The following is a 26275-nucleotide window of genomic DNA, read 5'->3' as shown; positions in this document are numbered from 1 at the left end:
TTTGAGTCCTCATGACCCTTCGACAGAACTTGAGTTCGAGTCCAAGAAAGAGTTGAAATATAAGCTGGTTTAAGGTGTGTGTGGGGGGGGGCGGAGAGAGAGAGAGAAGTGGAGTGGGGGTGTGGTTGTAGGGACAAACAAGCAGTGATAGAAGCAGATCATCAAAAGATGTCGACAACAATAGTATCAAAGAACACATAGGTATTAAAGTTGGTGATATTATCTAAACGAATGTGCTAATTAAGAATGGATGGTAGGGCACTCAAGGTATAGCTCTAGTGGGGGTGGGGAGAGCATAAAAGATTTTAAGATATTTAAAAATAATGGAAATAGGTGGGAAAAGAAAAATCTATATAATTTATTGGAAAAAAACAAAAGGAAGGGGGAAACAGAAAGGGGGTGGGGATGGGGGAGGGAGTTCACGACCTAAAGTTGTTGAATTCAATATTCAGTCCGGAAGGCTGTAAAGTGCCTAGTCGGAAGATGAGGTGTTGTTCCTCCAGTTTGCGTTGGGCTTCACTGGAACAATGCAGCAAGCCAAGGACAAACATGTGGGCAAGAGAGCAGGGTGGAGTGTTAAAATGGCAAGCGACAGGGAGGTTTGGGTCATTCTTGCGGACAGACCGTAGGTGTTCTGCAAAGCGGTCGCCCAGTTTACGTTTGGTCTCTCCAATGTAGAGGAGACCACATTGAGAGCAACGAATGCAATAGACTAAGTTGGGGGAAATGCAAGTGAAATGCTGCTTCACTTGAAAGGAGTGTTTGGGTCCTTGGGACGGTGAGGAGAGAGGAAGTGAAGGGGCAGGTGTTGCATCTTTTGCGTGGGCATGGTGTGGTGCCATAGGAGGGGGTTGAGGAGTAGGGGGTGATGGAGGAGTGGACCAGGGTGTCCCGGAGGGAGCGATCCCGACGGAATGCCGATAGGGGGGGTGAAGGGAAGATGTGTTTGGTGGTGGCATCATGCTGGAGTTGGCGGAAATGGCGGAGGATGATCCTTTGAATGCAGAGGCTGGTGGGGTGATAAGTGAGGACAAGGGGGACCCTATCATGTTTCTGGGAGGGAGGAGAAGGCGTGAGGGCGGATGCGCGGGAGATGGGCCGGACACGGTTGAGGGCCCTGTCAACGACCGTGGGTGGAAAACCTCGGTTAAGGAAGAAGGAGGACATGTCAGAGGAACTGTTTTTGAAGGTAGCATCATCGGAACAGATGCGACGGAGGCGAAGGAACTGAGAGAATGGGGTGGAGTCCTTACAGGAAGCGGGGTGTGAGGAGCTGTAGTCGAGATAGCTGTGGGAGTCGGTGGGTTTGTAATGGATATTGGTGGACAGTCTATCACCAGAGATTGAGACAGAGAGGTCAAGGAAGGGAAGGGAAGTGTCAGAGGTGGACCACGTGAAAATGATGAAGGGGTGGAGATTGGAAGCAAAATTAATAAATTTTTCCAAGTCCCGACGAGAGCATGAAGCGGCACCGAAGTAATCATCGATGTACCGGAGAAAGAGTTGTGGAAGGGGGCCGGAGTAGGCCAGTTAGTTTGACCTCAGTGCTAGGGAAACCTCTGGAAACTATTGTACAGAATAAAATGCAGGATAATTAAGGAAAGCGAGCATGGATTAATTAAGGGAAAGTTATATTTAATTAACTTGCTGGAATTTTTTGAGGAGGCAACAGAGAAGGTTGATAAGGGGAATGCTCTTGATGTGGTGTATATGGATTTTCAAAAAGCATTTGATACACAGCCACACAACAGACTTGTGAGCAAAATTCAGTCATGGAATAAAAGGGAAAAAGTAGGCACCTGGATAAGAAATTGGCTGAGTGACAGAAAACAGATTGAGTGATAAATTGTTGTTTTTCAGATTGAAAGGTTTGTAGTGGAGTTCCCCAGAGGTCAATGTTGGGACCCTTGCTCTTCCTGATATGTATTAATGACCTAGACTGTGGTGTGCAGGGCATGATTTCAAAATTTGCAGATGATACGAAGATTGGAAATATTGTCAAATGTGATAGGGTTAGTCTCTTCAAAAGGACATAGACAAAGTAATGGATTGGGCAGACAAGTGGCAGATGAAGCTCAATGCCGAGAAGTGTGAGGTGATTCATTTTGTCAGGAAACATATGGTGAGACAGTATAAAATAAAGGGAAAACCTCTAAAGGAGTTGCAGGAACAGAGAGACCTTGGTGTATACATAGATAGGTCATTGAAGAAGGCAGGGCATGTTGAGAGAACAGTTAATAAAGCATATAATACCTTAGGCTTTATTAATAGGGACCATTGAGTACAATAGTAAGGAGGCCATGTTGAACTTGTATAAAACACTAGTTAGGCCTCATCTGGAGCACTGCATCCAGTTCTGGGTGCCATACTTGAGGAAGGATGTGAAGACATTGGAGAGAGTACAGAGGAGATTCACAAGAATGATTCCAGGGATAAAGAACTGTAGCTATGAGGATAAATTGGAACAGTTGGGACTCTTTTCCTTGGAGAAAAAAAGACTGAGAGGAGACTTGCTAGAGATATTCAAGATCCTGATGGGTATAGACAGGGTAAATAGTGAGAAAATCAAGAGGACACATCAAGAACCAGAGGCCCAGATTCAAAATAATTGGCAAAAGGAGTAAATGTGATGTGAGGAAAAATATTTTCACCCAGAGGGTCGTTGGAGTCTGAAACTAGCTTCCTGAAAGGGTGGTGGAGGCAGGTTCGATTGAGATATTCAAAAGGGAATTGGATTGCTACCTGAAAAGAGAGAATGTGCAAGGTTATGGGGGTAAGGTAGGGGAGTGGGACTAAGTGGAATGCTCTTTCAGAGAGCAAGGGAAAACTCGATGGGCTGAATGACGACCACCTGCGCTGTAAAGATATTGTGATTGAGGATGCTATAAATAGCATGTGATGGTTTGAGCTTCTAGATGGTTTAGCTTGTACTGTTGGATTTTAAAAATGTTTTCATTCAAAATGAAATCAACCTTGCTGTATCCCCTGAGATAGGGTATCACAGTACAAATTGTAAATCATTTCCTTCTGGTGTTGTCATGTCTGTGATACCAGTTATCTGATTGTGCCCTGCTATACATCTCTACATGTGCCTGCACATAATCAAACATGTTAGTTACAATGCTGTTAGGTTCCGTTTATATAGAAAACTGTTTGCATGCATGTCGCACCTATCATGACCTTGGGTTGAATCCACTTTATAAAGCTGGTTGAGCCACTTTTTAAAGTGTAGTTGATGTCGTAATGTAGGAAACCTGGCAGTTGAATCATGCACAGCAAGATCCCACAAACAGCAATTTGATAATGACTGGGTATTCTCCTGCTCTTCAGAATGGTGCCATGGGATCTTCTGAGAGAGCAGATGGGGCCTCAGTTTAACATCTCATCCAAAAGATGCCATCTTAGACTGTGCTGCACCCAATCAGTGCTGCATGATGTTCTGCCCAAGTCTATAGACTGGGGCTTGTACCCACAACCTTCTGATTTGGGAGTGCTGTACCAGTGATCATGACGACTCCTTCCAGCTTGTGCCATTTTCTTGCTGAGTACAGCCAAACTTCTTCACCATGACTTTCATTGCTGATTCACTTGTTTGCTGACTCATCCCTGTATAGTAATTATGCTTCCCTGCAAATGTTAAGAGAAATCTTCATGAAGGTCACTTCTAAAGAGGAAATAACATGACTGCATGGCCAATTTACAGTTGGGGAGGGGGGTGTTGGTATCTGAAAAATTACTCAGTGACCTCATTACATGATCAAAACCAGTTCAGGAAACCATTGACCATAATTTACATTATTGAATAAGACACCACATTCTTCTAACAACTTGAATGTCGTAAAGTTTCCTGAACGCTTCACAGGAGTGTATTTAGACAAAATTGGACACTGGGACACATAAAAAGAAATTAGGACAGATGACCAAAAGTGTGGTCAAGGAGGTAGATTTTAAGGAAGAAAGAGAGGTAGAAAGACAGAGGTTTAGGGAGAGAATTCCAGTGCTTAGGGCCTTGACAACTGAAGGCATGGTCACCAGTGTGGTGGAGTAATTAAATTTGGGGATGCTCAAGAGGCCAGAATTGGAGGATTGTAAGGCTGGAGGAGTTTAGACATGGGGAGGGTGGAGAGCACAGAAGGATTTGAAAATGAGAAAATCAAGGCGTTTCTTAACTAGGAGTCAGAGCACAGACATAATAGGTGCTCGGCGTGAGTTAGGACATAGACTGTGGAACCTTGGATGATCTCAAGTTTATGGAGGGTAGAATCTGGAATGCCAGCCAGGACTCTGTAGGAATAGTTTAGAGGTAACAAAAGCATGAATGAAGATAATGTCGGTGGCCTTAGTGATGGTGCAGAGATATGGTCGGAAACTTGTCTCAGGCTCAAAGGTTGAGAAACATCTGGTTCCATTTCAGACAGTTGTCATGGAGAGTGATAATCCACCTACCTCTTGTATTCCATTGACCTCTGTTCCAGCCAGGAAATATTCCAGCTTTCCTTTGAAAAAATGCAGCAGATACTCTTCATACAGGAAGGCAATGGCTCCATAGCTCTGTTATCTTCTACAGAAACTGCCTAATGTCTAATCTGCTTTATTCAAAAAACTTATACACATGATTGCTGGTCCTCAATGTATCCAGAAATAATTGTTAATTTGAACACAGCTTAATCCTTTCATTGTTTGCATCAAACTGCCTGGAGTCTACATATTTAATATAAATAATCTGAGCATTTTAAACTTACCTAGGTAACTAAGATGCTTTATAATGGGTATCAGTTTTGTGAGCTGAATCATTTCCAAAACGTCTAATATCACCCACAATGTAATGTTCTATTCTCCAGCAGGATAAAGGAAGATGGGCAATTATTGTGTCACTAAAACTTTATAAACTGCTTCAGTTACAATAATTTAAAGTGGACTGGCTGTTTATAAGCCTTCATCAACAGAAAATCAGCAGCCCACCTTCATGCAGAATGTCCACTGCAAGGCTATGAAAATAAACACAATACTGATTAAAAAGCTGCTCTAATCACTCTTCCTATGAATTGACCATGTTACTTTTACTTTGTACCATAATATCATGAAAGGTTATCCTAGCCAGAGAGAGAGTGGTAGTTGGGCTTTTTATTTGCAGAAAACATATACGGTCCCTACTCTATTGCTGCCTAGTAAGCAGATGTCTGATCAGGATAATGAACCACAGAATAATCAAGTTTGTTTCTGAATCCCGGATTGTGTCACAGGACTAGATTCCGGTATAGAACTTCAAAATGGCTAGCTTCAAAAGTGTGCTTGGGCAAATTCTTGATGGTGCAGCACTTTAGTAAGGGGATAATCCTTTAAAAAGCATAATGTGGGATATGCAGGATAAATGCACACTTTAAGATAAAGAAGCATGCAATAAGTTTGACCTTAGGTCAACTAATAAATTAATCAGCCAAATGCAGGGAGAGGAACAATCTTTACAATTGCTATAGCTAGATTAAGAACGATGTGCAAAGATATTGAAAAGGTGGTCAGCGGTACAAAGAGGAACTTGGAGCAGGGTGCAGCTGTATTCACGATTACAGTAAGAAATTTTTTGTGAGGGCTGTCAGGAGAGATGTGAACCCCTAAGATACAAGCTATGCTGAAACCACGATAAGCATGAAATAATTAACAGATGTTAAATGATTTACTTTAAACAATATGAGAATAAGGCCTCAAATTGCAGTTACTTAAGTGGGATTAACAGGATTGCTTGATTTTAACCAATAATTTAAGACTATTAAGTATTGTCTAGAAGATTGAAATGTGATCTTTTTGAAACATATCAGATTTTGAGGTGACTTGACAGGGTGGATGCTGGAAGGATGTTTCCCCTTGTGGGAGACTAGAACTAGGGGTCACAGTTTAAAAATAAGGGGACTCCCATTTAAAAAGGAGATGACAAGAAATTTTTTCTGAGGGCTTTCTGAATCTTTGGAACTCTCTTCCCCAGAGCGGTGGAGGCAGGGCCAATGAATATTTTTAAGGCAGAGGTAGATAACCTTTGACTACCCTGTTAGTCAAGTGTCTATCAGGGGTAGGTGGAATGTGGAGTTGAGGTCACAAGCAGATCAGCCACTACCTTATTGAATGGTGGGGGGAGCATGCTCAAGGGGGCGAATGGCCTTCTCCTAATTCGTATGTTCTTATATGACCAGAGAGACGGTTTGTGTGGCAATAATGCTTACTGTGAGGGTGTTGATAAGCATTGGAAAGGCCCAAGTGGATTGGAAATGGGCTTAACTTGGTGCCCATTTTCAAAAAAGGTGACAAATAGCCCAATTTGAGCAATTTGCACAATAATTATTAAAATATTACTTACTAAACAACGGTTAGAATATGTTTAGATGTTGCCTGATTCACTTCATGGCTTTTTTAAGGAAGTGACATCCTGATGGACTTTTAAAAACCTGTAATGTTATATGCCTTCCAATATGCATTTGGTAACAATAGGTTACTAGTTAACTTAAAGCAGAGGGTGTTCAGGGTGCAACTTAGAATGTATGAGGAACTGGCTGAAGGGCCAAACACAATATTATATTTTATTAAAGGGGTTAGGTCAGAGTAGGGCAAATTTAAAAGCTGCATCCCACAGTTCAGTATTGAGATCCCTTTTGTTTGTGCATCACAGTGATGTGGAATTAGAAACTCAGAGCAAATTGGTCACATTTGTAAATTATGTAAAACTACAGTGGAGAGGGAGTGCTGATGCTGATGATTCAGCTCCAACCACAAAGTGAGTTAGACCAAATACATAAGTGGACAGAGCGGTGGCAGAGCAAATTTGATGACAAATCTAGAGTATGCCTTAGAGGAAGAAAAAATAAGCACTATAAATGCAGAATTACAAAAGCACAAAACAGCCTGAATAGTGTTAAAATAACTGGGTTGCAGTTGAAAGAAGTTTTAGGAATTTTGATGATATATGTATTGTGCAGCAGCAATCTACAATGTTAATAGGATGTGTGGAGCTATGTAGCCAAAACAGGATACAAATCAGAGGAACCTGTGTTCATTGTGTACAGTACTCTGATCTGACTACACTTCAAGTACAGTACCTATCGCTTACACTGGCTCTGTTTACCGTTGGCAGCGCCTATATGTTAATCATAAAAAATGCCACTTAAAATGTTTGAAGTGGCCTGGCTATTTCAGGCTGTTCAAGTAGCTGTTCGCAATTTGCAATTACCAGTCATTAAGTTACTCAACGCAAGAAGGGCTTTCCTCTTAAGCAATGTTCAACTCATTTTCCATCACTGAAAAAAAGGTTTCTGGAAGTTCAACATGAGGAAATTACTCCTGTCGCTGCAGTGAGTCCATCTTGTCAGTTTACTGAGGTTGCCACTTCCCAGCTCTATTTTAAAATTAAATACTGCATTAAAAATACAGAATAATTGAATATTAAGTACTAAATACTGAGGATGTATTTGAAAAATGACCTGAAGACAAATATGTTTTGATACTGTTTGCTGCGTCAATTCATTTTCACCTGTTTAATTTTGATAGTGGTGAGACAGTTCTGACTTCACCTCAGCTGTTACGCCAGCCATCATGTGAATCCCACAAATTGTACTTTCTCAAATGTGCTATTTATAAGCGGTGGGGACTGCGCTATTATTGGTCTGGTCACTGAGACGCAAGTTGGACATTTGGGTCCGGGAGACAGTTCAGAGCCACGTGGCTGGTTCCTCATGGCAGCGGATGGATGAAGTATGAAATCGGAGAGTATGAGGCTTTTCAGTCCTTAATGAAGGTGTCCAAGGGTTGACTTTGTAGAGGTAAATAAGATAATAAGAAATATAAGAAAAGATAGATTCAGAAAATGACACAAAACTAAACCATGAAAGTTAGGACAAGGGGCCACAGGTTAAAACTAGTACAGGTCAAATTTAGGAGTGATTATGATAAAATAGAATTATAGAATCATTAACAATCGTCCAGGTAGGCTAGCGGAGGCAAAATCTCTGGAATCACTTGAAAAAGAATTGGCTGCCATAATGGAAGAATGTAAGGCCTTTCCGAAAGGAGAAGCAAAGGTGGGCTGAATGGCTTTCATTTTTATTTTGTGGCGGATATAGGAACAATTTTGATGTGCCTACTGAGAGGATGCTTGGTGCTCAGGCTACTGGATGAAACAAAAATTACTATTTGGGCAAGGTACTGGAGCAACTGAGTCATTTTTCTGAGAAAATTCAGAAGAAAAGTGAAAATCCCCTGATCATGCAAGAACTTTGGAGTGCGAAGGTTGGGAACAAGATAAGGCTCCGAGTAAATCTTCAATATTGAAGCAAAACCTTTGCGAGGCTATAAAACACACAGGATTTATAGCCTATGTTAGCAGCTGAAGCTTTCATCACATGATTTATGATGTCATATGGATTCCTTGTTTATGTCACAGCCTTGAGCACACGCCCAACCACATTTATTTTTTATTGCAACCCTTTTGATTTCTGTACCTTTCTGGAGCCTTCTGAAGTACCCACAGTCATTGCTTGTTCTGTGTTTTGTTAATTTGTATAGCACTCCTCGGTGCCTGCCATTCTGCTTAATTTGCTTCAGCTTTTTCATAAAACCAATACACTGCTCACTGAGTCAGATGATACGTTATATTATAAGGAATGAGCAACAAATATTGGCCTTGCCAGTGATGCTCACATCCCATGAATGAATAAGAAAAAGGAAAATGAAATATTGCACTGCCTTATGCACCTGTTTTGCTAAGGTAACTTAGTATCTTTACACTTATAATGTTTGACACTGAATAAACCCTTGGTGAGCTTGTTAATTGCTATTGGGACTGTAGATCAGAAACCCTGGCTTTATTTGCTGAAACATTAGTTAAGAGGCTCTGGCAATTTTTGTCCATAGTCTTGCTATATATTCCAGTTATGACTATAATTTATATTTATGTTCTGATGATGCCTGTAAATAGGCGCAAGCTTTGCTGTTGTGGCTACTGAGACCATTTGACATTTTCAGTGAATCCCATCCTTATTACCTACCCATAGCTGCATGTTATTTGGTTTTTGTTATATTATTTGATAGTTACATGCAAGCAGTTAGAACTGAAAATATCTTGTCCACATAATGCAATCAAAATATTAAATATAATAGTTTGCCTTTAGAATTTCATTTATGGTAAATGAACTATTGTATGGGAAGGACTTCTTGCCCATGTATTAGGGGAAATGTGCCTAATATTTCACACTCGGTGCAGCAGTCTTTGTATTGTGCTACTAATTGAGCTCTGAGTTTTGCTGAACTGTGGAGATGCGTGTCTGATAGATTCCTTTGATCGCACGGCAATATAGTATTCATCTCAGTTGAATGTGGATGGAAATTTTATTCTATCATCATCTCTCAACTCAGTTACTTTCTCCATATTAAGATTCTTGTAATGAGTTTTTAAAGCACCTTAAAACAGTTTGATTTAGGATTTACTGTATATAGTCATACATGTATAAGTTAACCCACCCACTTTTCAGCCTAACAACCCTTCAAACAACAGATTCAGCTTTCAATTTGAGTTCTGCGGTAGCCATGTACAACAGTAACTTCTGTTTGGTCCCCCAATCCCCAGCTCCCCCATTCATTAGGAAGGCTTCTCTCTGATAATCTCCTTTTTAGGGACCTTTTATTAATCTTATTGTCCATATTGGCAATATCTGCTTTACATTGTAGCTGTCCTGAAACTGCTGTGGCACAATAATTAAAGTGCAATCATGGAGAATGATGTGTGGTCTCATGTGTCATAAGCACACCGTCATACTCTGCAATCGCTGGCAAATAGAGCTTGGTTGTACTTTTCAGTCTAAGGTAGAAGTGCAAAATTCAAGAGGCTTTTAAATGTATGCACTTTGGGTTTGGATTGCATATTTAATTCTATTTCACATTTTCATATTGTTGGAGTATTTTATATAAAATTTGTAGTTCATAATGTGAGGTACTTGAAGCTTAGGTATTTTCAACTGATATTTTGATTGGATATTTGTATCCTGTACTAGCAGCTCAAATTACACTATAAACGTGGAAGTCTATTGTGCATCAGTTTACTTCTCTATATTTATTCTCAGGATGTGGGTGACATTGGCAAGACCATATTTAATGTTCATCCCTGCTGGCTGTTCTTCAAAAAAGTTGTTTTTGAAACTTGGGCAGCTGGACTTTTGACTGAAACATGTATTGTGGACAAAAATCTTTCCTGGGCCAGATTGGGTAGGGCGAAGGGATCCCCATTTCTGAAGACATTACTGATCGGATGTATTTGTAATGACAATCTAGCAACTTTCATATCATAGGAAAATGATGGACAAGCAAAGATCACCGTGATGCAAGTAAATGGCATGACCCTTGTCGTCCCTATCAGCAACCACCCTGATTTCCTGAAAGAGATGAATTTTCCTGAACTCCAGGCAAATTCAGGAAAAATTCCTTTCCCAAGTTGTGATGGCGATCAAAATTAATTCATCACATGAAACACAGCCAGACTGCTGCCTACATTTTGTACATTATGGTTTCGCCCACAACTAGGAAATTGCCCAGATTTGTTTGGCATGTGACATGGTGAATCCGCATTCACTGCATAAGGTGACAGGTTTTTCCAAAGTTCAGTTACTCCGTAAAAAGAGAAACTCTGACATGTAACCTAGTTCTTTGTTACTTATACACTTGCCTCCTTCCTAATCTATCTAACTCCAAATAGTCTATCCATACAGACAAAATCTAGGCCTTTATTATTTTAAATACCTCAATTAAATCTCCCTGAAGTCTAAACTTTTCTAGCCATAGACGATCCAGCTTGCTAGGCTATCAATGGTAACTAAGTTTTTTTTAACCACATCAATAATTTGCATTCATAAAGCATCTTTTACTGTAATATATTAATGTAATAAAATGCTAAAATGCTAGACATCAATCTAGTGGAGCTGCATTGTGCCTTTTTCAGCAACTCTACCACCCACCACGTGGGGGGGGAGGGGAGTGGGTGGCAAAACTCAGCATTGTGTTCTAGAGGATATACAAAGATCATGTGACATGTCTTGTATTTGATTGTCCTAACAATACATTCTAACACACTATTTGCTTTTTCTATTGCCTAGAGGTATTGGTGAGTGTGTAGAGATTTATGTACTATAACACTTGGGTCTAATTTCAACTCAACAGTCAAGTTTGCAGCCCGGCAATGGTATACATATGTTTGTTGTTAGCTCTACTCATTTAAATATATTTGTATAACATCTGCCAGGTGGGGGTGTCCACTTTTCTGTCATATTTATATCAGATGGTAGTTGTTTGCTTTCATCTGAAGTTCTAACGGATATATAAATCTTTGTATCTTTTTGTGAACTGGCAGGCTCTTTCTCTTCATTCCCCCCTCCCCCCAATGCCTTCATCCAGACCAGTAGTTAAAACCCTAAATTATTTCTTATCCAACCCAAGTTCTGCCTGCCAGTTCTACTGGGCTGTGTTATATAAAGTAGCTTATTGTGACACCTTGTTAGAAGCATTTTACAAATTTAGTTACGCAAAGTGATCTGGGCTACCTACATCCGCCACCATTGTCAAAAGATTTGACCAGATTGGTAAGACATGGCATCCTAGAAGTTAATGTTGAGAGTTTCTAATAACACCTACTCTATTCTGGTAGTTATATATTTTATCTCAAATGATCCCTTTCAGCAACTTGCTTAAAAGCAAATTCAAATTAATGGATCTCCAGTTTTGTGACTTGTTGCCCTTTTTGAAAATAAACAAGTGCCTTGGAATGTTTTACGATGTTAAGGGCGCTATATGGATGCAAGCTGTTGCTGAAAATGCTGGAGACATTCAATAGGTCAGGTAGTACCTGTGGACAAAGGAAGTGTGTTAGTGCTTCTGATCGACTAAGTTTAGTTCCATAGTGTTTTGTTTTTGCCTTTTCTGAATATTAGTACCACTTGGGCCTCTGGTCAGTTCATAGGAATAATCCCAGACCAAAGTGAGATGAACACCATTCCCATTTCTTTGAACACTTGATGAATGCAGTGAAGATCAGTAGCCCGATCTGTTTTACAATAACCTAATTCTACCTAGGATTGTATCCATTTCCACTTCACACTTAAAGCATTATATGATGTCTTTAAAGGAGAAAGATAACCCAGGAGTTTAATTAGAGAAAAGCTGACACTGAATCGAAGAAGGCAATACGAGGGCAGGCAATGTCAATTAGATTTTAAAGGGAGTTCAAGAGCAGGGAGGCCTGGGGGAATGTGGTGGTGATGGCAAGTGGTTTTTGCACAAAATATCTGAAGGTGACAGGACCAATTGAGAAAGCTATTAAAGTACATGGAGTCATTGGTTTTATTAATAGAACCATAGAGTACAACAACAAGGAATGGTATACTAAATCTTTATAAATCACTGCTTAGCCTACAGGAGGGTATTACATTCAATTTTGGGCACCACAGTTTAGTAAGATGCCAAGGCCTTGGAGAAGACCCAGAGAAATTTACCAGAATCATACAAGGGATGAGGGACTTTATCTGGAGAAGCTAGGGTCATTCCCCTTAGAGCAAAGAAGGTTAAGAGGAAATTTGTTAAAGGTTCAAAATTCTGAATGGTTTTTGATGGGAGTAAGTAAGGAGAAATTGTTTTCAATAGTGGAATGTTCAGTAAACAAAGGACATGGTTAAGATGTTTGGCACTAGGGGTGATATGAAGAACATTTTTTTTACACATTGAGTTGTAATTGGGAATGCACTGCCTGAAAGGATGGTGGAAACTGATTAATTAGCAACTTTCAAAGGCGACTTGGATAAATACTGGAGGGGAAAATTATTTAGAGCTTTGGGGAAAGAACATGGGAGTGCTACTAATTGGATAGCTCTACCAAAGACAGGCACAGGCGTGTGGGTGCCAAATGGTCTCCTGTGTGCAGTATCATTTATGATTCTAGGTGCTTAAAAGTTTTATTGAGGTATGAAGTCACAGAGGGGAGACACAAACATCTAGGGAAGGAATTTCAGAGGCTGGGGCCTGGATGGCTAAAGGCATGACTCCCTTGTCTTCTCCAGTGACCTTTGGCTGCTTTGATAGCAGCTTTTGTTGCCTTCACCTGAGCTTGATACCTCCTGAGAACTAATTTATATTAGTCTAAAAGTCTGATTTATCCTTGCACATGTCCATTTAGCTGCTTTTATTTGTTTTACCATGGGCCCTTCTGACTGTAGTGATATAGGGAACTCCCTTATACATTAGGATGATTTTAAAGGCACTGAATTTTTCTACTGTGCTTGTGATATCCCCATTCAAGTGACCTGGTTCTAAAGTCCTCTGCCATCTTTGCAAATCTAGCTCTCTTGAGATATGAAATTAGCATATCATTTTCAGGAACTTTGGATTGGCCGACCAACTTACTAATGGCACTCATTTTGCTATAGCAATAACAGTGAGGCTATCAGTGATTAATGTTTATTAAAGTGTAAATTGAGCACCAACTTGCATCATGCCTATATGCATGGTTAAATTTGGAAATCGGGATTTTGCAGTCTGATTTGCCTTGCTCCACAAACTCCACTGCACTGGTATCTTGCAGAGAGATTCAAGGGAAACACATGATGGACAAGATGTTGCTGTGCTTATCCCTCAGATATCCAATAAACATGTCAAAAAAAGTTAGGACTTGCCCATTCAAGTGTAAGTGAATTTTTTTAAAACAGTGTGACAATTCTTTCTGGTCTTGAAATTTTACTTTTACAGTTGTGGAGCTGCATTCTTTTGGATTTTAGTTATTGCCAATTTTATAAAAATTATATTTTATTTTAAAATTTCTTTCTCTTATCCCTTACATCGCCACCATCCTTTCTCATCTTTCACTTCTTGTGTGTGATTTTTCATTGAATTAAATATTCTGACTTGCATTTCATGGTTTAGGACTCTGCATGTCTCAGTAAGAATTCTTTAACTTGATTGGTTGCAGAGACATGTTGATGGTTGCCCTGTCCACACAAGCCCCAGATCCCCTTTAGACAGCACCATGTTGTATTGGACTCCAAGTAACGAAGCTGCCTCAAAAGCCCACTAAAAGTCCGTGGGCTGCTGTTAATGCAATAAATGGCAGGTGCCATCCAGCATCCACTGACTTTATAATCCAGGTAATTATGGTCACTGTTTCCCAAGTGTCTACCCAGATGGAAATCTGGTACTGCAATTGAATCACTATTTAAAAACTATGCCAAGTGTCCAACTACCTGTAGTTTTCTGTGATATCTTTTGTTCGGAAACAATTATTTCTACAGAACATTTTTTATTCATTCATTCATGAGATGTGGGCTTAGCTGGCTGGGCCAGCATTTATTGCCCATCCCAAGTTGCCCTTGAGAAGGTGGTGGTGAGCTGCCTTCTTGAACCACTGCAGTCCATATGGTGTAGGTACACCCACAATGCTGTTAGGGAGAGAGTTCCAGGATTTTGACCCAGCGACAGTGAAGGAATGGTGGTGAGTGACTTGGAGGGGAACTTGCATGTGGTGGTGTTCCCATCTATCTGCTACCCTTGTCCTTCTAGATGGTAGTGGTCATGGGTTTGGAAGGTGCTGTCAAAGGAGCCTTGGTGAGTTCCTTCAGTATATCTTGTAGATGATACACACTGCTGCTCCTGTGTATTGGTGGTGGAGGGAGTGAATGTTTGAGGATGTGGTGCCAATAAAGTGGGGTGCTTTGTCTTGTGCGGCATCAAGCTTCTTGAGTGTTGTGGGAGCTGCACTCACCCAGGCAAGTGAGGAGTATTCCATCATGTTCCTGACTTGTGCCTTATAGATTGTGTACAGGCTCTCGGGAGTCAGGAGGTGAGTTGATCATTGCACAATTCCTAGCCTCTGACTTGCCCTTGTAGCCACAGTATTTATACAGCTAGTTCAGTTCATTTTCTGGTCAATGGTAACCCCTCAATGTTGATAGTGAAGGATTCAGTGATGGTAGTGCCATTGAATGTCAAGGGGCAATGGTTAGATTCTCTCTTGTTGAAGATGGTCATTGCCTGGCACGATTGTTACATGCCACTTGTCAGCCCAAGCCTGGATATTGTCCAGGTCTTGCTGCATTTAGACATGGACTGCTTCAGTATGCGGAGTCGCAAAAGATGCTGAACATTGTGCAATCGTCAGCGAACATCCCCACTTCTGACCTTATGGTGGAAGGAAGGTCATTAATGAAGCTACTGAGGACAGAGGAACTCCTGCAGTGATGTCCTGGAGCTGAGATGACTGACCTCCAATAACCACAACCATTTTCCTTTGTGCTAGCTATGACTCCAACTAGCGGAGAGTTTCCCCCCTGATTCCCATTGACTCCAGTTTTGCTGGGGCTCCTTGATGCCACACTTGGTCAGATGTGGCCTTGATGTCAGAGGCAGTCACTCTCACCACTCCTCGGGAGTTCAGCTCTTTTGTCCATGTTTGAACCAAGGCTGTAATTAGGTCAGGAGCTGAGTGGCCCTGGTTAACCCAAACTGGGCATCGGTGAGCAGGTTATTGCTAAGCAAGTTCTGCTTAATCGCTCTGTTGATGACCTTTTCTATTTCTTTTATTTCTGATCGTGAGTAGATTGATGGGGTGGTAATTGGCCGGTTTAGATTTGTCCTGCTTTTTGTATACAGGACATACCTGGGCAATTTTCCCACATAGCTGGGTAGATGTCAGTGTTTCAGCTGCACTGCAAGTGCTTGGCTAAGGGCGCAGCAGTTTTGGAGCACAAGTCTTCAGTACTAATGCCGGAATATTGTCAGGGCCCATATTCTTTGCACTATTCAATGCCTTCACCCATTTCTTGACATCACGTGAAGTGAATTGAAGTGGCTGAAGACTGGCATCCGTGCTGGTGACCTCCGGAGGAGGCCGAGATGGGTCATCCACTCGGCATTTCTGGTTGAAGATTGTAGCAAATGCTTCAGCCTTATCTTTTGCACTGATGTGCTGGGCTCCCCCATCATTGAGGATGGGGATATTTGTGGAGCCACCTCCTCCAGTGAGTTGTTTAATTGTCCACCACCAATCACGACTGGATGTGGCAGGACTACAGAGCTTAGATCTGATCCGTTGGTTGTGGGATCGCTTAGCTCTGTTGATCACTTGCTGCTTATGCTGTTCGGCACGCAAGTAGTCTTGTTATAGCTTCACCAAGTTGATAGCTCTTTTTTTAGGTACGCCTGGTGCTGCTCCTGGCATGCACTCTTCATTGAGCCAGGATCGATCCTGTGGCTTGATGGTAATGGTGGAGTGGGGGATATGCCGGGCCATGAGGTTACAGATTGTGTTCGAGTACAGTTCAGCTGCAGCTGATGGCTCACAGTGCCTCATGGATGCCCAGTCTTGAGTTGCTAGATCTGTTCGAAATTTACCCTATTTAGTACAATGGTAGTGCCACACAACACGATGGAGAGTACCCTCAGCGTGAAGGTGGAACTTTGTCTCCACAAAGACTGTGCAATGGTCACTCCTACCGTTACTGTCATGGGCAGATACATTTGCGGCAGGCAGGTTGGTGAGGATGAGATTAAGTATGTTTTTCCCTCTTGTTGGTTCCCTCACCACCTGCTGCTGACCCTTTCTAGCAGCTATGTCCTTTAGGGTTTGGTCAGCTCAGTTAGTATTGGTGTGCCAAGGCACTCTTGGTGATGAGAATGTGGAATTGTGTATATTCTGCACCCTATCCACCCTCAGTGCATCCTCCGTGGTATTCAACATGGAGGAGCACTGATTCATCAGCTGAGGGAGGGCGATACGTGGTAATCAGCAGGAGGTTTTCTTGCCCATGTTTGACCAGATGCCATGAGACTAGTCCTGGGTTTGGAAGGTGATGCCTAAGCTGCCTTGGTGAATTTCTGCATGAATCTCGTAGGTGGTATATATTGCTGCCACTGTTTGTCAGTGATTAAGGGAGTGAATGTTTGTGGAAGGGGTGCCTATCAAGTGGATTGCTTTGTCCTGGATGGTATCAAGTTTCTTGTGTTGTTTGAGCTGCATTCATCCAGGCCAGTGGAGAGTATCCCACCACACTCCTGACTTGTGCCTTGTAGATGGCGGACAGGCTTTGGGGAGTCAGGAGGTGAGTTACTCGCTGCAGGATTCCTAGCCTCTGACCTGCTCTTGTCATCACAGTATTTATTTGGCTGGTCCAATTCAGTTCCTGGTCAATGGTACCCCCCAGGATGTTTATATTGGGGGAATTCAGTGATGGCAATGCCATTGAATGTCAAGGGGCGATTGTTAGATTCTCTCTTGTTGGAGATGGTCATTGTCTGGCACTTGTGTGGTGTGAATGTTACTTTCCACTTGTCAGCTCAAATCTGGATATTGTCCAGGTCTTGCTGCATTTGGACATGTACTCCTTCAGTATCTGAAGAGTTGCGAACAGTGGTGAACATTGCACAATCAGTGAACATCCCCACTTCTGACCTTATGATGGGAGGAAGGTCATTGATAAAGCAGCAAAGATGTTTGGGCCTAGGACTCTACCCTGCTGTTCTGCCTTCAATACCAAATGAGTCACTATTCGGCTAATGAATAGCTTGGAAATTAAAATTGCCCCTTTGCATAGACATTACCTAATTTATATCCCTTTGTGTTTGGATGCTCACACATGGCCAGATTTTATTGAATGTGATCCGATGATTTGACATGGGATTTGAGCTCGCAGACTGTGGATTATGAGTCAGTGCTACAACCGTTTTACCAGTGGTTACTTTTTTAGTTGGAAGGACCCTTTGTGATTAGGCTTAAATAACCATGGACACTCTCATCTAAATTAAAATACTGTTTAATTCTCATAATTTGAAAGTGTTGTAATTCACTTTATATGGCAATTCCTCTCAACAGACCCTCAGAGACCTGCGGACTCCAGTTTTTGAACAACTGTGCTATACTATCACATCCTATATAGAGGTGACTTTAATGGTGACCTTGTGATGACTTCAGTAGCTCGGTAGCAGTGGAATGTATACGGGTCAAGTGTCCTTGGGTTAGCAGACATGTTTGTTTTGCCAAACAAAACAAACCATTAAGGTGGGGCTTCTGCAACAATATTCAGTTGCCAGTGGTTATGTAGTCCACTGTAATGTCACTCAGAATTATATATTTTAAAAATGTCAAACTATTTAGAACAATTATGCTTTATGTTGGATGCCTGAGTCAGCAGTCTTTCACTGTTTCCAATACAGATTGTATATCTTATCTATTTTTTATTTTCAGAATTTTGATCACTATAAGGATTCTGAGGATTTTGCTGTATTATAATTAATAAATAAGAGTGAAACATCTTGAAGACTTAGAGAGAGGAGGGATAGTGAATGTTGGTTTGTAGATTTTTTTCTAAATCTGTAATACACAGTGGTGAGCAGTGGTCTATGGGGAAAGAAAATCAGAGGGCAATGTTGGAATTATGCTGCAAATGCAGTTCTGATACCATTGTTCTTTCATTTTGCCCTTGGAGAGATGTGTAGGGAATTTTCCAGAATGATGCCCAAGATGTAGAATTTGTTGAATGGAAATACTAGAGAATATGGAATTGTCCTTAGAGCAGATTTAATAGAGTTGCACAAAATTAGGGGTCGGGGGGAGGTGGAGTTTGGAAAAAAGGACTGATTTGCATTTATATAACACCTTTCATGACCTCAGGGTGCCCCAAGGTACTTTTCAAACAATGAAATGCTTTTTGGAGTGTAGTCACTGGAGGAAACATGACACCCATTGGATACACTAGGGAGAGTAAACAAGGAGAAACCAGTTTCACTGGGTGTGTTGAGAGATTTAAGATAATTGACCAAAGTACGAGAGGGGAGATGAGAAATTGCAATGCAGTGAATTATGATCTAAAATTCACTGTCTGCAAGGGTGGAGGATTCAATAGTCGTTTTCAAAATAGAATTGGATATATGTATGGAAAAGAAAAAATTGCATGGCTATTGGGAAAGAACAGGAGAATTGAACTAAACGAATAGATCTTTAATGGCCTCCTTCTGTAGGATTCTGAGTATTTAAAATAGGTATTAGTGACTAGTGGTTTATGGAAATCGAAATGCTGTTCAGGCTGCGTAACTTAGAAGTGCTCCAGATTCTAGTTGATGACGAGGTTTCAGCTGTTTGACGACATTTTCCGCAAAATACCTAACCCCGGAGTCTATTAAACTTAAACAGCTTGTAATTGGTAATATTTCTAAATAGCTTGAAATTGGGCTAGTTTGCAATGCCATTTTGATTTTCCGTGCTGCTGAGAACGCTGGGGTTGCAATCCATCTGTGTTTAGTTGGAATCTGCAGGTTAAGATTCTGTATCTATGCTTGGTTGCATTTGGGATTAAATATATTTTGTATCATCTTTATGTTTTACAAATTTTTGGAGGGGGAGGCCATATGTTTATACTTACGTGATGCAGGTACTACTTGTGGGACATATAAATCACTAGTATGGAGACTACATGTAAGAAAGTAGTTCATGTGAGTAGGAGCTTGACGAAGGGTGACAGCAGTATTCTCTATGGGGCTGTGTTTTGAGTGAACAGATGCCACAGGTGGTATAAAAAATACTGTAACGTTACTTCTATGATCTCTCAAGCGAAATGGCCATATAATTAACTGTGTAAATACACCCAGATGAACAATTATTTTTGCCCTACCAAACTGAAACTTTAAAGAAGGGATTTTGAGCCACACAACTTTAAGTTGAATATTCTGTAGTTAACTGTCATTGGTGATTCCAAATTAAATTGCATGTCTACGGTGCCTGTCCTTTTAAAGAAAATACTCTTGATCTGATAGGGTATGGCTTAAATGCATATGAAATACTGTAAGATTGCACAACATTACAGCAATCATAGTCAAAATTTAAAATAAAAATATTTTAACTGTGTTAATTCACTGATAAATGTGCTAGTAAGAATAGGTCTGTTCTATTTGCCAATGAAGCCTGCAGATTAATCTAGTATTTTTAGCACTATGTGTGCTGATGTCGTTGCCTCAATCCTGTTAGAAAAACAAAATACTGAGAATGCTGGAAATCTAAAATAGAAACAGAATATGCTAGAAATACTCAGCAGGTCTGGCAGCATCTCTGGACGTAGAAACAGAGTTTGTTTCCGGTCTGTGATCTTTCATCAAAACTGGGCAAAGTTAGAAATTTAATTGGTATATAGCGAGTGAGAGGGGGGGATAATGGGAGTAAGAGCAAAATGAAAGTTCTTTGATAGGGTGAAGGGCTGGAGCAATTAAATAACATAAGGTTTCATGGTGCAATGCCAAAGGGAGTGGTAATCAGATAAGTAAAGAAACAAGAGTGTCTAGAGGAGGTGTGAATGACAAGATTCTGAAGCTGCCTTCCGATAGCAAAGTCAAGAAAATAAGAGGGAAACAAAAGGGGAAATCAAACCAGCAAAGAAAAACAAAAGAAAATGGGAGTGGAGGTTATGATCTAAAATTGTTGAATTCAATGTTGAGTCCATGAAGATGTAAAGTTGAATTTACTGTTTGTATGGGAAGAATGTCGCGTGCATTTAAACTTATGCTTATTCACCACTGGAATACACTGGGCTAGTACTTTTACTTAGGAGGAAAGCAGTTCACAAAATTCAATAGAGCTTTTATGTTAAGCTTTTAGTTCAGAGTTGACGTTTCAAGTCTTCATGACCCTTCATCAGTTCTGTTGAAGGGTCATGAGGACTCGAAACGTCAACTCTTTTCTTCTCCGCCGATGCTGCCAGACCTGCTGAGTTTTTGCAGGTAATTCTGTTTTTGTTTTGGATTTCCAGCATCCGCAGTTTTTTGTTTTTATTTTAGTTCAGACACTGCTTTGGAGTGTTTATGCTAGAGATCAAATTAAATGGCTGGTCTAGGATGGAGCATGGGAGTTTTCATGTTATTTCCCCACTGTTCCTACTATTGCTTTTGACATGATTACATTCAGCGCAGATGGAGATTATTTGCTGGTGTCAAATGGGCCCTTTGTACCAACCCAGAACACTGAGCTGCTATGACAAAACTTGTGCCTTGGCAAGCTTTTCAGTTACCTGGCAACATAGATGCTAACAGATGGTGCCACTGACATTCATTTGGTGTCTTTCACGTCTCACTTGGCATGGAGGGTGACAGTGATCTTTTTACATTCTTATTTTAAAAACTGGAGTTATGATCAAAGATTTAATTCATATCTCTTTCATGAACTGGCACATGAAATATTTACGGAAAAGGTCAACATACAGGCTAACCACTGAAATAATTTATATTTCCCAGAAACTCAAAAGTGAAAGTATGGAACCTAAAAAAAAAAGGCAAAATTGTGGTTGGGAGGAGGGAAAAGATGAATTTCAGGCCAGCAGCTCAGTGTGACGGAGATATTCATGTAGGGACTACTGCAAACTTGAAGCTTAAAAATAGAGGGAGAGGAAGCAATCTACTTGAATTATCACGTTAGCTGAAAGTAATTTTTATTTTTCTCTTTGGTCTGCTTTTCTTTGGTGGATTATGCCCTACCACCATCTGTAAGCTTCAAGTTATTTTTACATAGAGACCACTCAATGATATGTAGAGATGTCAGCCAGAAAAGCTAGCCATTCTTTCCCCAATTTTAAATTTCATGGTTTTCACAAAAACACAATTTAAGTTGTGAAATGCCATTATTCTGCTGAGTGCACTGTGCACTTGCCTTTATATAAATGTTCCATGTACTGTACCAACTTGTAAATGGGAATGTAAAATAAAATGGATTTACTGCGTAATGTTTGCTAGTGAATCCAGGCTGACCTGTTCCTTGTTCCTAAGTGCATGCACACAATTCCAAAATTGATTATTCATTGGTACAATTAACATATTAGATATCTGGATATTCCCTTAGCACTGTGGTTATTAGATGAGGGGCATTAATTTGTCAGGGGCAGTTTATTCCGATTCAGACACACCTTGCTCATTCCCATCATTACCTTATGTTCGTAGGCCAGGAGAATCTAGCAGATCAGTGGAATTAGATTAGGTAGCTCGTGGAGAAAAGCACTAATGCAGAGTTGACAGCCTGAATTGTCTGTAACATTGTGTGATTAGGGTGGCTGAGATGGCACCATTCTCTCTGAATGTATTGTAGAGCTGTATTGTATTAGGTTTGCATACAGCTCCTAATTGCTATGAAATCTACAATATGCTTACTCAGGAATTTCAATTCTATTATTTTCAGTAAACCTGCTGTTACAAGTTTTGGGCCTGCCTCAGATGGTTGTGTAGCCACTCACATTAAAGACCTCTATTAGGGCTATTTAAAAAAAAATCCTGTTCAAGCTTTCCTGATAGCTCTAATCTTTCAGTCCTGGTACCATCCTTGTAAATCTTCTGCACTTTCTCCAGTAGCTGTGTCCTGTAGAGTTAATTCTATTAAAAGTATATTCTCATACTGGTTGACTTAACTCCTCTGAAAGCTGTTGCCTGTGAGCATGTTATACATGGGAATCTCTAGAATTCAAATGCAGACACAAGGTGTACAAAGCTGTCTGAGCCACAGGACATTTGACACGGCATTAGCTTTAAGTATCTTAAAGTATTGTTATTATGGAACTGAAGAACAAATTACATGTCTTGACCACTTTGCTTTAAACCTAGGGAAACTGCACAGGTTGAATGGGATGAACTAACTTGGGCAAGCTTTGACCTGTAGAGATTGTCTAGAAAGTTGATGAGTAACTGTCATAACAGATAATAAAGATGCAAAGTGAATACCTAACTGCTGTTTTAGCTATCCACAAATATTGATTATATTTGAGTCATTTTGGGGTGCAGAAATCTGGTTTCTGAAAACTGAAGGTGGCAATAAAAACAGATCTTAACTCTTCTCTCCTTGCTGCAGGGGAACGGGAAAGAAATTGGGAGAGTAAGACAAGATGTTCAAATTGTGTTTATATTTGGACCACTAGTCCTATTACCCGAAATATTTTTGAATTTAGTCATGGCTAAAATTGACTTGTGATAAATAGTGTTGGTGACTGTAATTTTTAATTGATGCTCATATTTTGCTTTTCCAGGAATTTGAAGATGCATTGCTGGTCGATAACTGGGATTTCTTAGAGGACTTGGTTTCCAAACTGCTTCGAGGATGTTATCAGCGCAAAGATATTAGGTCAGTATGGGTAGAGTGGAGTATTTTTATTAATTTTTAAACATCTTCATTTGTTCACTTGTACTTCATGTTGAAATAATAGAGTTAATTGTGGCAAGTTTGGTAGGAATGAGGTGTTAGGGTTGAAGGCTATCCATACTGATCTACAATGGTGTGTTGGCTCTGATGTTTGTATCCTAGTAGTTGGCCAGGTAGGATTAGAAATCTTGCAATTTAATAAACTTGATTCGTTAAAGTTTGAAGAAAACAATCCAGTAATCTGAACATAAATTCTGTACATCAGAGAAGATGATATAATTGGAATAACATGAGAGAGCTTGTTCTCTCAAATTAAATTGTATTATGCAGTCTCCAAATTCAGACTTTCTGTTAACTGACTTCACACCTGTTTTGGTGCAGTCTTTGAAGGAATGTAACATTAAAATGGGATGAATGGAAATTAAAACAGGATTCCTGCAGTGCGTCACTCTAACTTGGGCTTTTATCATCAGATTACCTTAGTGTGGTAGAACTATTTACTGTGTTATAGCATAAATATTTAATTTCCTTGGCGCATGGAACTGTATTGGGTGAGAAAAGTTTCAGCCATAATGTCACTAAGCACTCCATATTTCTTCATTACAGTGAGTGATAATGTAGAAGGCTATATTAAGAATGATGTGAAGTGCCTGTACTAATGCTTTTTTTGGCTTATATTTGTTGAACTATCTCGGTATCCACTTTTTGACCTTGTTTCCCATTGTAGTGGAAGTAAAACTTTTTTTGATTTTTTGCAGATTTAATGGAGTATCGCAATTAATTGCAACTCTTAAGTTCCCACTGAAAGGAAAGTGAAGGAAGTGCATTATAAACTATGCTACAATATAAAAGAGCTTATTCCAAGCGATGCTCATACTATGCAACTAAACTCAGTGCCATAATTATATATCTGCATCAAAACCTGTTCTTGTTTATAATGAGTCCATTTATGGTTACGTGGCGTTTTCACAGTTGTCCTATGAAATCTGAACATGATAGCCCAGAAATTGTTATGAGATAATTGCCTTAATGCGCTTGAAGTTCCTCTCTCTGCTATTTTAATTGAGCTGTTAACTTGCTTAACATGGATGGGTTATTATCTCTGCTAAAATGGTAGTAAGGGGAATTTCACGGTTGTGCATTTATATCTCTGTTCCCACTGCTTGGTTCCAAGGCCAGCTTAATTGGGGGTGTCTCCCTTGTCTGTATTTTTAACTTTACTGTGATGTTACCTGAATTGTTTCCGCTAATAAGCATTGGTAGTCGTACAGTTCATGTTTGTTTCACTCGGCAGGGGTTTCACAGAGGTAGATTTGAGTTCTAGTTGAAGCTGTGTTGTGAAAGGACTTAATTTTTTCCATGTATTTCGACTCCCATTTCATACTTGTGAAGCAAGAATCTCTCCAGTCTGTTTAGAATGACCTTGGTGGATGTGACCTGACCTCTTTTCCCCCTTGATATTTCCTGCCTCCCATAGGATAATGGCCGCTCTGAGGCCAGCTCCTCCTTGAACACTCTCTGCATCCTAATTTACCCATTGTGGGAAACTGATAATTGAGCTTTGTCTGTACTGGATTAGGGTATTAGGTAAATTGCCTCACCTCTGGTAAAACAATTATTCCATCTATGGCATCATTTTAAAAAAAATTGAGATAACAGCTAACTGGAGTGGTGCAGAAACTGATTTCCTGTGTGTAATCGGACTCTTGTCATGGGAAACTAGGACAAGAATTAAAACTGACCTTGAATAGACAGCAGACCCACACAGTCACAGTTTCTGAAACTTCCACTGTGTTCTGCTGAAAATCAAAAATGAAACAGTGTAGATGGAAGCAGAAAATCACCCGAGATGTTGATGGGATAAATGAACAGGCAAAACAGGCAAATGTGATGTCAGCCTCTTTGGACCTAAAAAGGGTAGAATGGGTACTTTCTAAATGGTGAAAAACTAGAAACAGTGATTGTCCAAAAGGATTGGAGTTTCAGCTGTGTAGATCATTAAATTGTTGTGAACAGGTACAGAAAATAATCAAAAAGGCGAACGAGTGCTGGCGTTTATACCTAGTGGGCTAGAATGCAAATGGGTAGAAAAGGCTTCAGGTATACAAGGCTCTGATTAGACCTGGAGTACAGTAAAGTCCTGCCTTTCGCAACTTCCTTGTTCGTGTTTTCATTTACCTGAACTTTGTACACTGCATTGTCCATCGTGTGAGCAATGTTCGCTTTCCCATATTTGAAATGTCCAAATCTCTGCACCGCTTCTTTGACAAGTAGATCTTTGAGCATAGCTCGAGTGTGGAATTGGCTAATTTATCCTAAGATATCAGTTTCATCATGAATTAATTTCGCACAAGATCTTTGAAAGCCAAAGTAGATGCACTCTAGCAAATTTAACACTGTTACAGTTGACCTCTGGAGTATTGAAACATCTGTAAGGAACTCTGATGGATTGGGATGCTATGTTAAAATGGAGGATGCAGCAAATAATTCTTGGGGTCAGTTACTCACAGAGCACACTTACTGACATATTTGAGTTTATTCAGCTGGCCTTAGAAATCAGCTTTCCTGCTCCACACCATTAACCAGTAATCCTGGTAGAAGTGCATGAGCTGGAACCTATCTAATTGAGTCCCATTCAAAAGTGTGTCCCTCATTTAAGATTTTGCCATTTGCTAGATTTCGTGGAAAAGTAACCCCTGTGAAAGGTGGGACTTTACTGCACTGTGAGCAGTTGTGGACACCACACCTTAGGAAGCATATATTGGCTGTGGAGGGAGTGCAATGTACATTTACCAGAATGGACTCCAAGGGATAAATTATGTGGAGAGATTACACAAGTTAGTGTTGTAGTCCTTGGAATTTATACGGTTAAGTGGTGATTTGATTGAAGTTTTCGAGATATTTTCAAGATGGGGAATAGACAGGGCAGATAGAAGCTATTTCTGCTAGTTGGGAGTCTAGAGCATAGTCTAAAAATTAGGGCTGTACCTTTCAGAAATGAAATTGGGAAACACTTCTACACAAAAAGGATGTGGGACTGTCTTCCACAAATGGTAATTGATGCTAGATAAATTGTTAATTTTAAAGTAGATTGATAGAATTTTGTTA

At 40.3% G+C, this 26275-nt stretch overlaps 1 protein-coding gene across 2 annotated transcripts in view; it reads left to right on the top strand.

Annotated features, from left to right (window-relative positions):
- The window catches only part of LOC121283534 (cat eye syndrome critical region protein 2 homolog), an 84585-nt gene that overhangs the window by 4872 nt on the left and 53438 nt on the right, over positions 1 to 26275 (top strand). For both annotated transcript variants that reach the window (XM_041198217.1, XM_041198216.1), the window contains exon 2: positions 23055 to 23149. In XM_041198217.1, coding sequence (XP_041054151.1) covers positions 23055 to 23149 — 95 coding nt within the window. The remainder of the gene's footprint in view (positions 1 to 23054; positions 23150 to 26275) is intronic.

Source organism: Carcharodon carcharias, chromosome 10 (genome assembly GCF_017639515.1).
Source record: "Carcharodon carcharias isolate sCarCar2 chromosome 10, sCarCar2.pri, whole genome shotgun sequence".
NCBI lineage: Eukaryota > Metazoa > Chordata > Chondrichthyes > Lamniformes > Lamnidae > Carcharodon > Carcharodon carcharias.
The sequence above is the reverse complement of the archived record's forward strand: the minus strand, read 5'-3'. Positions and strand labels throughout refer to the sequence as shown.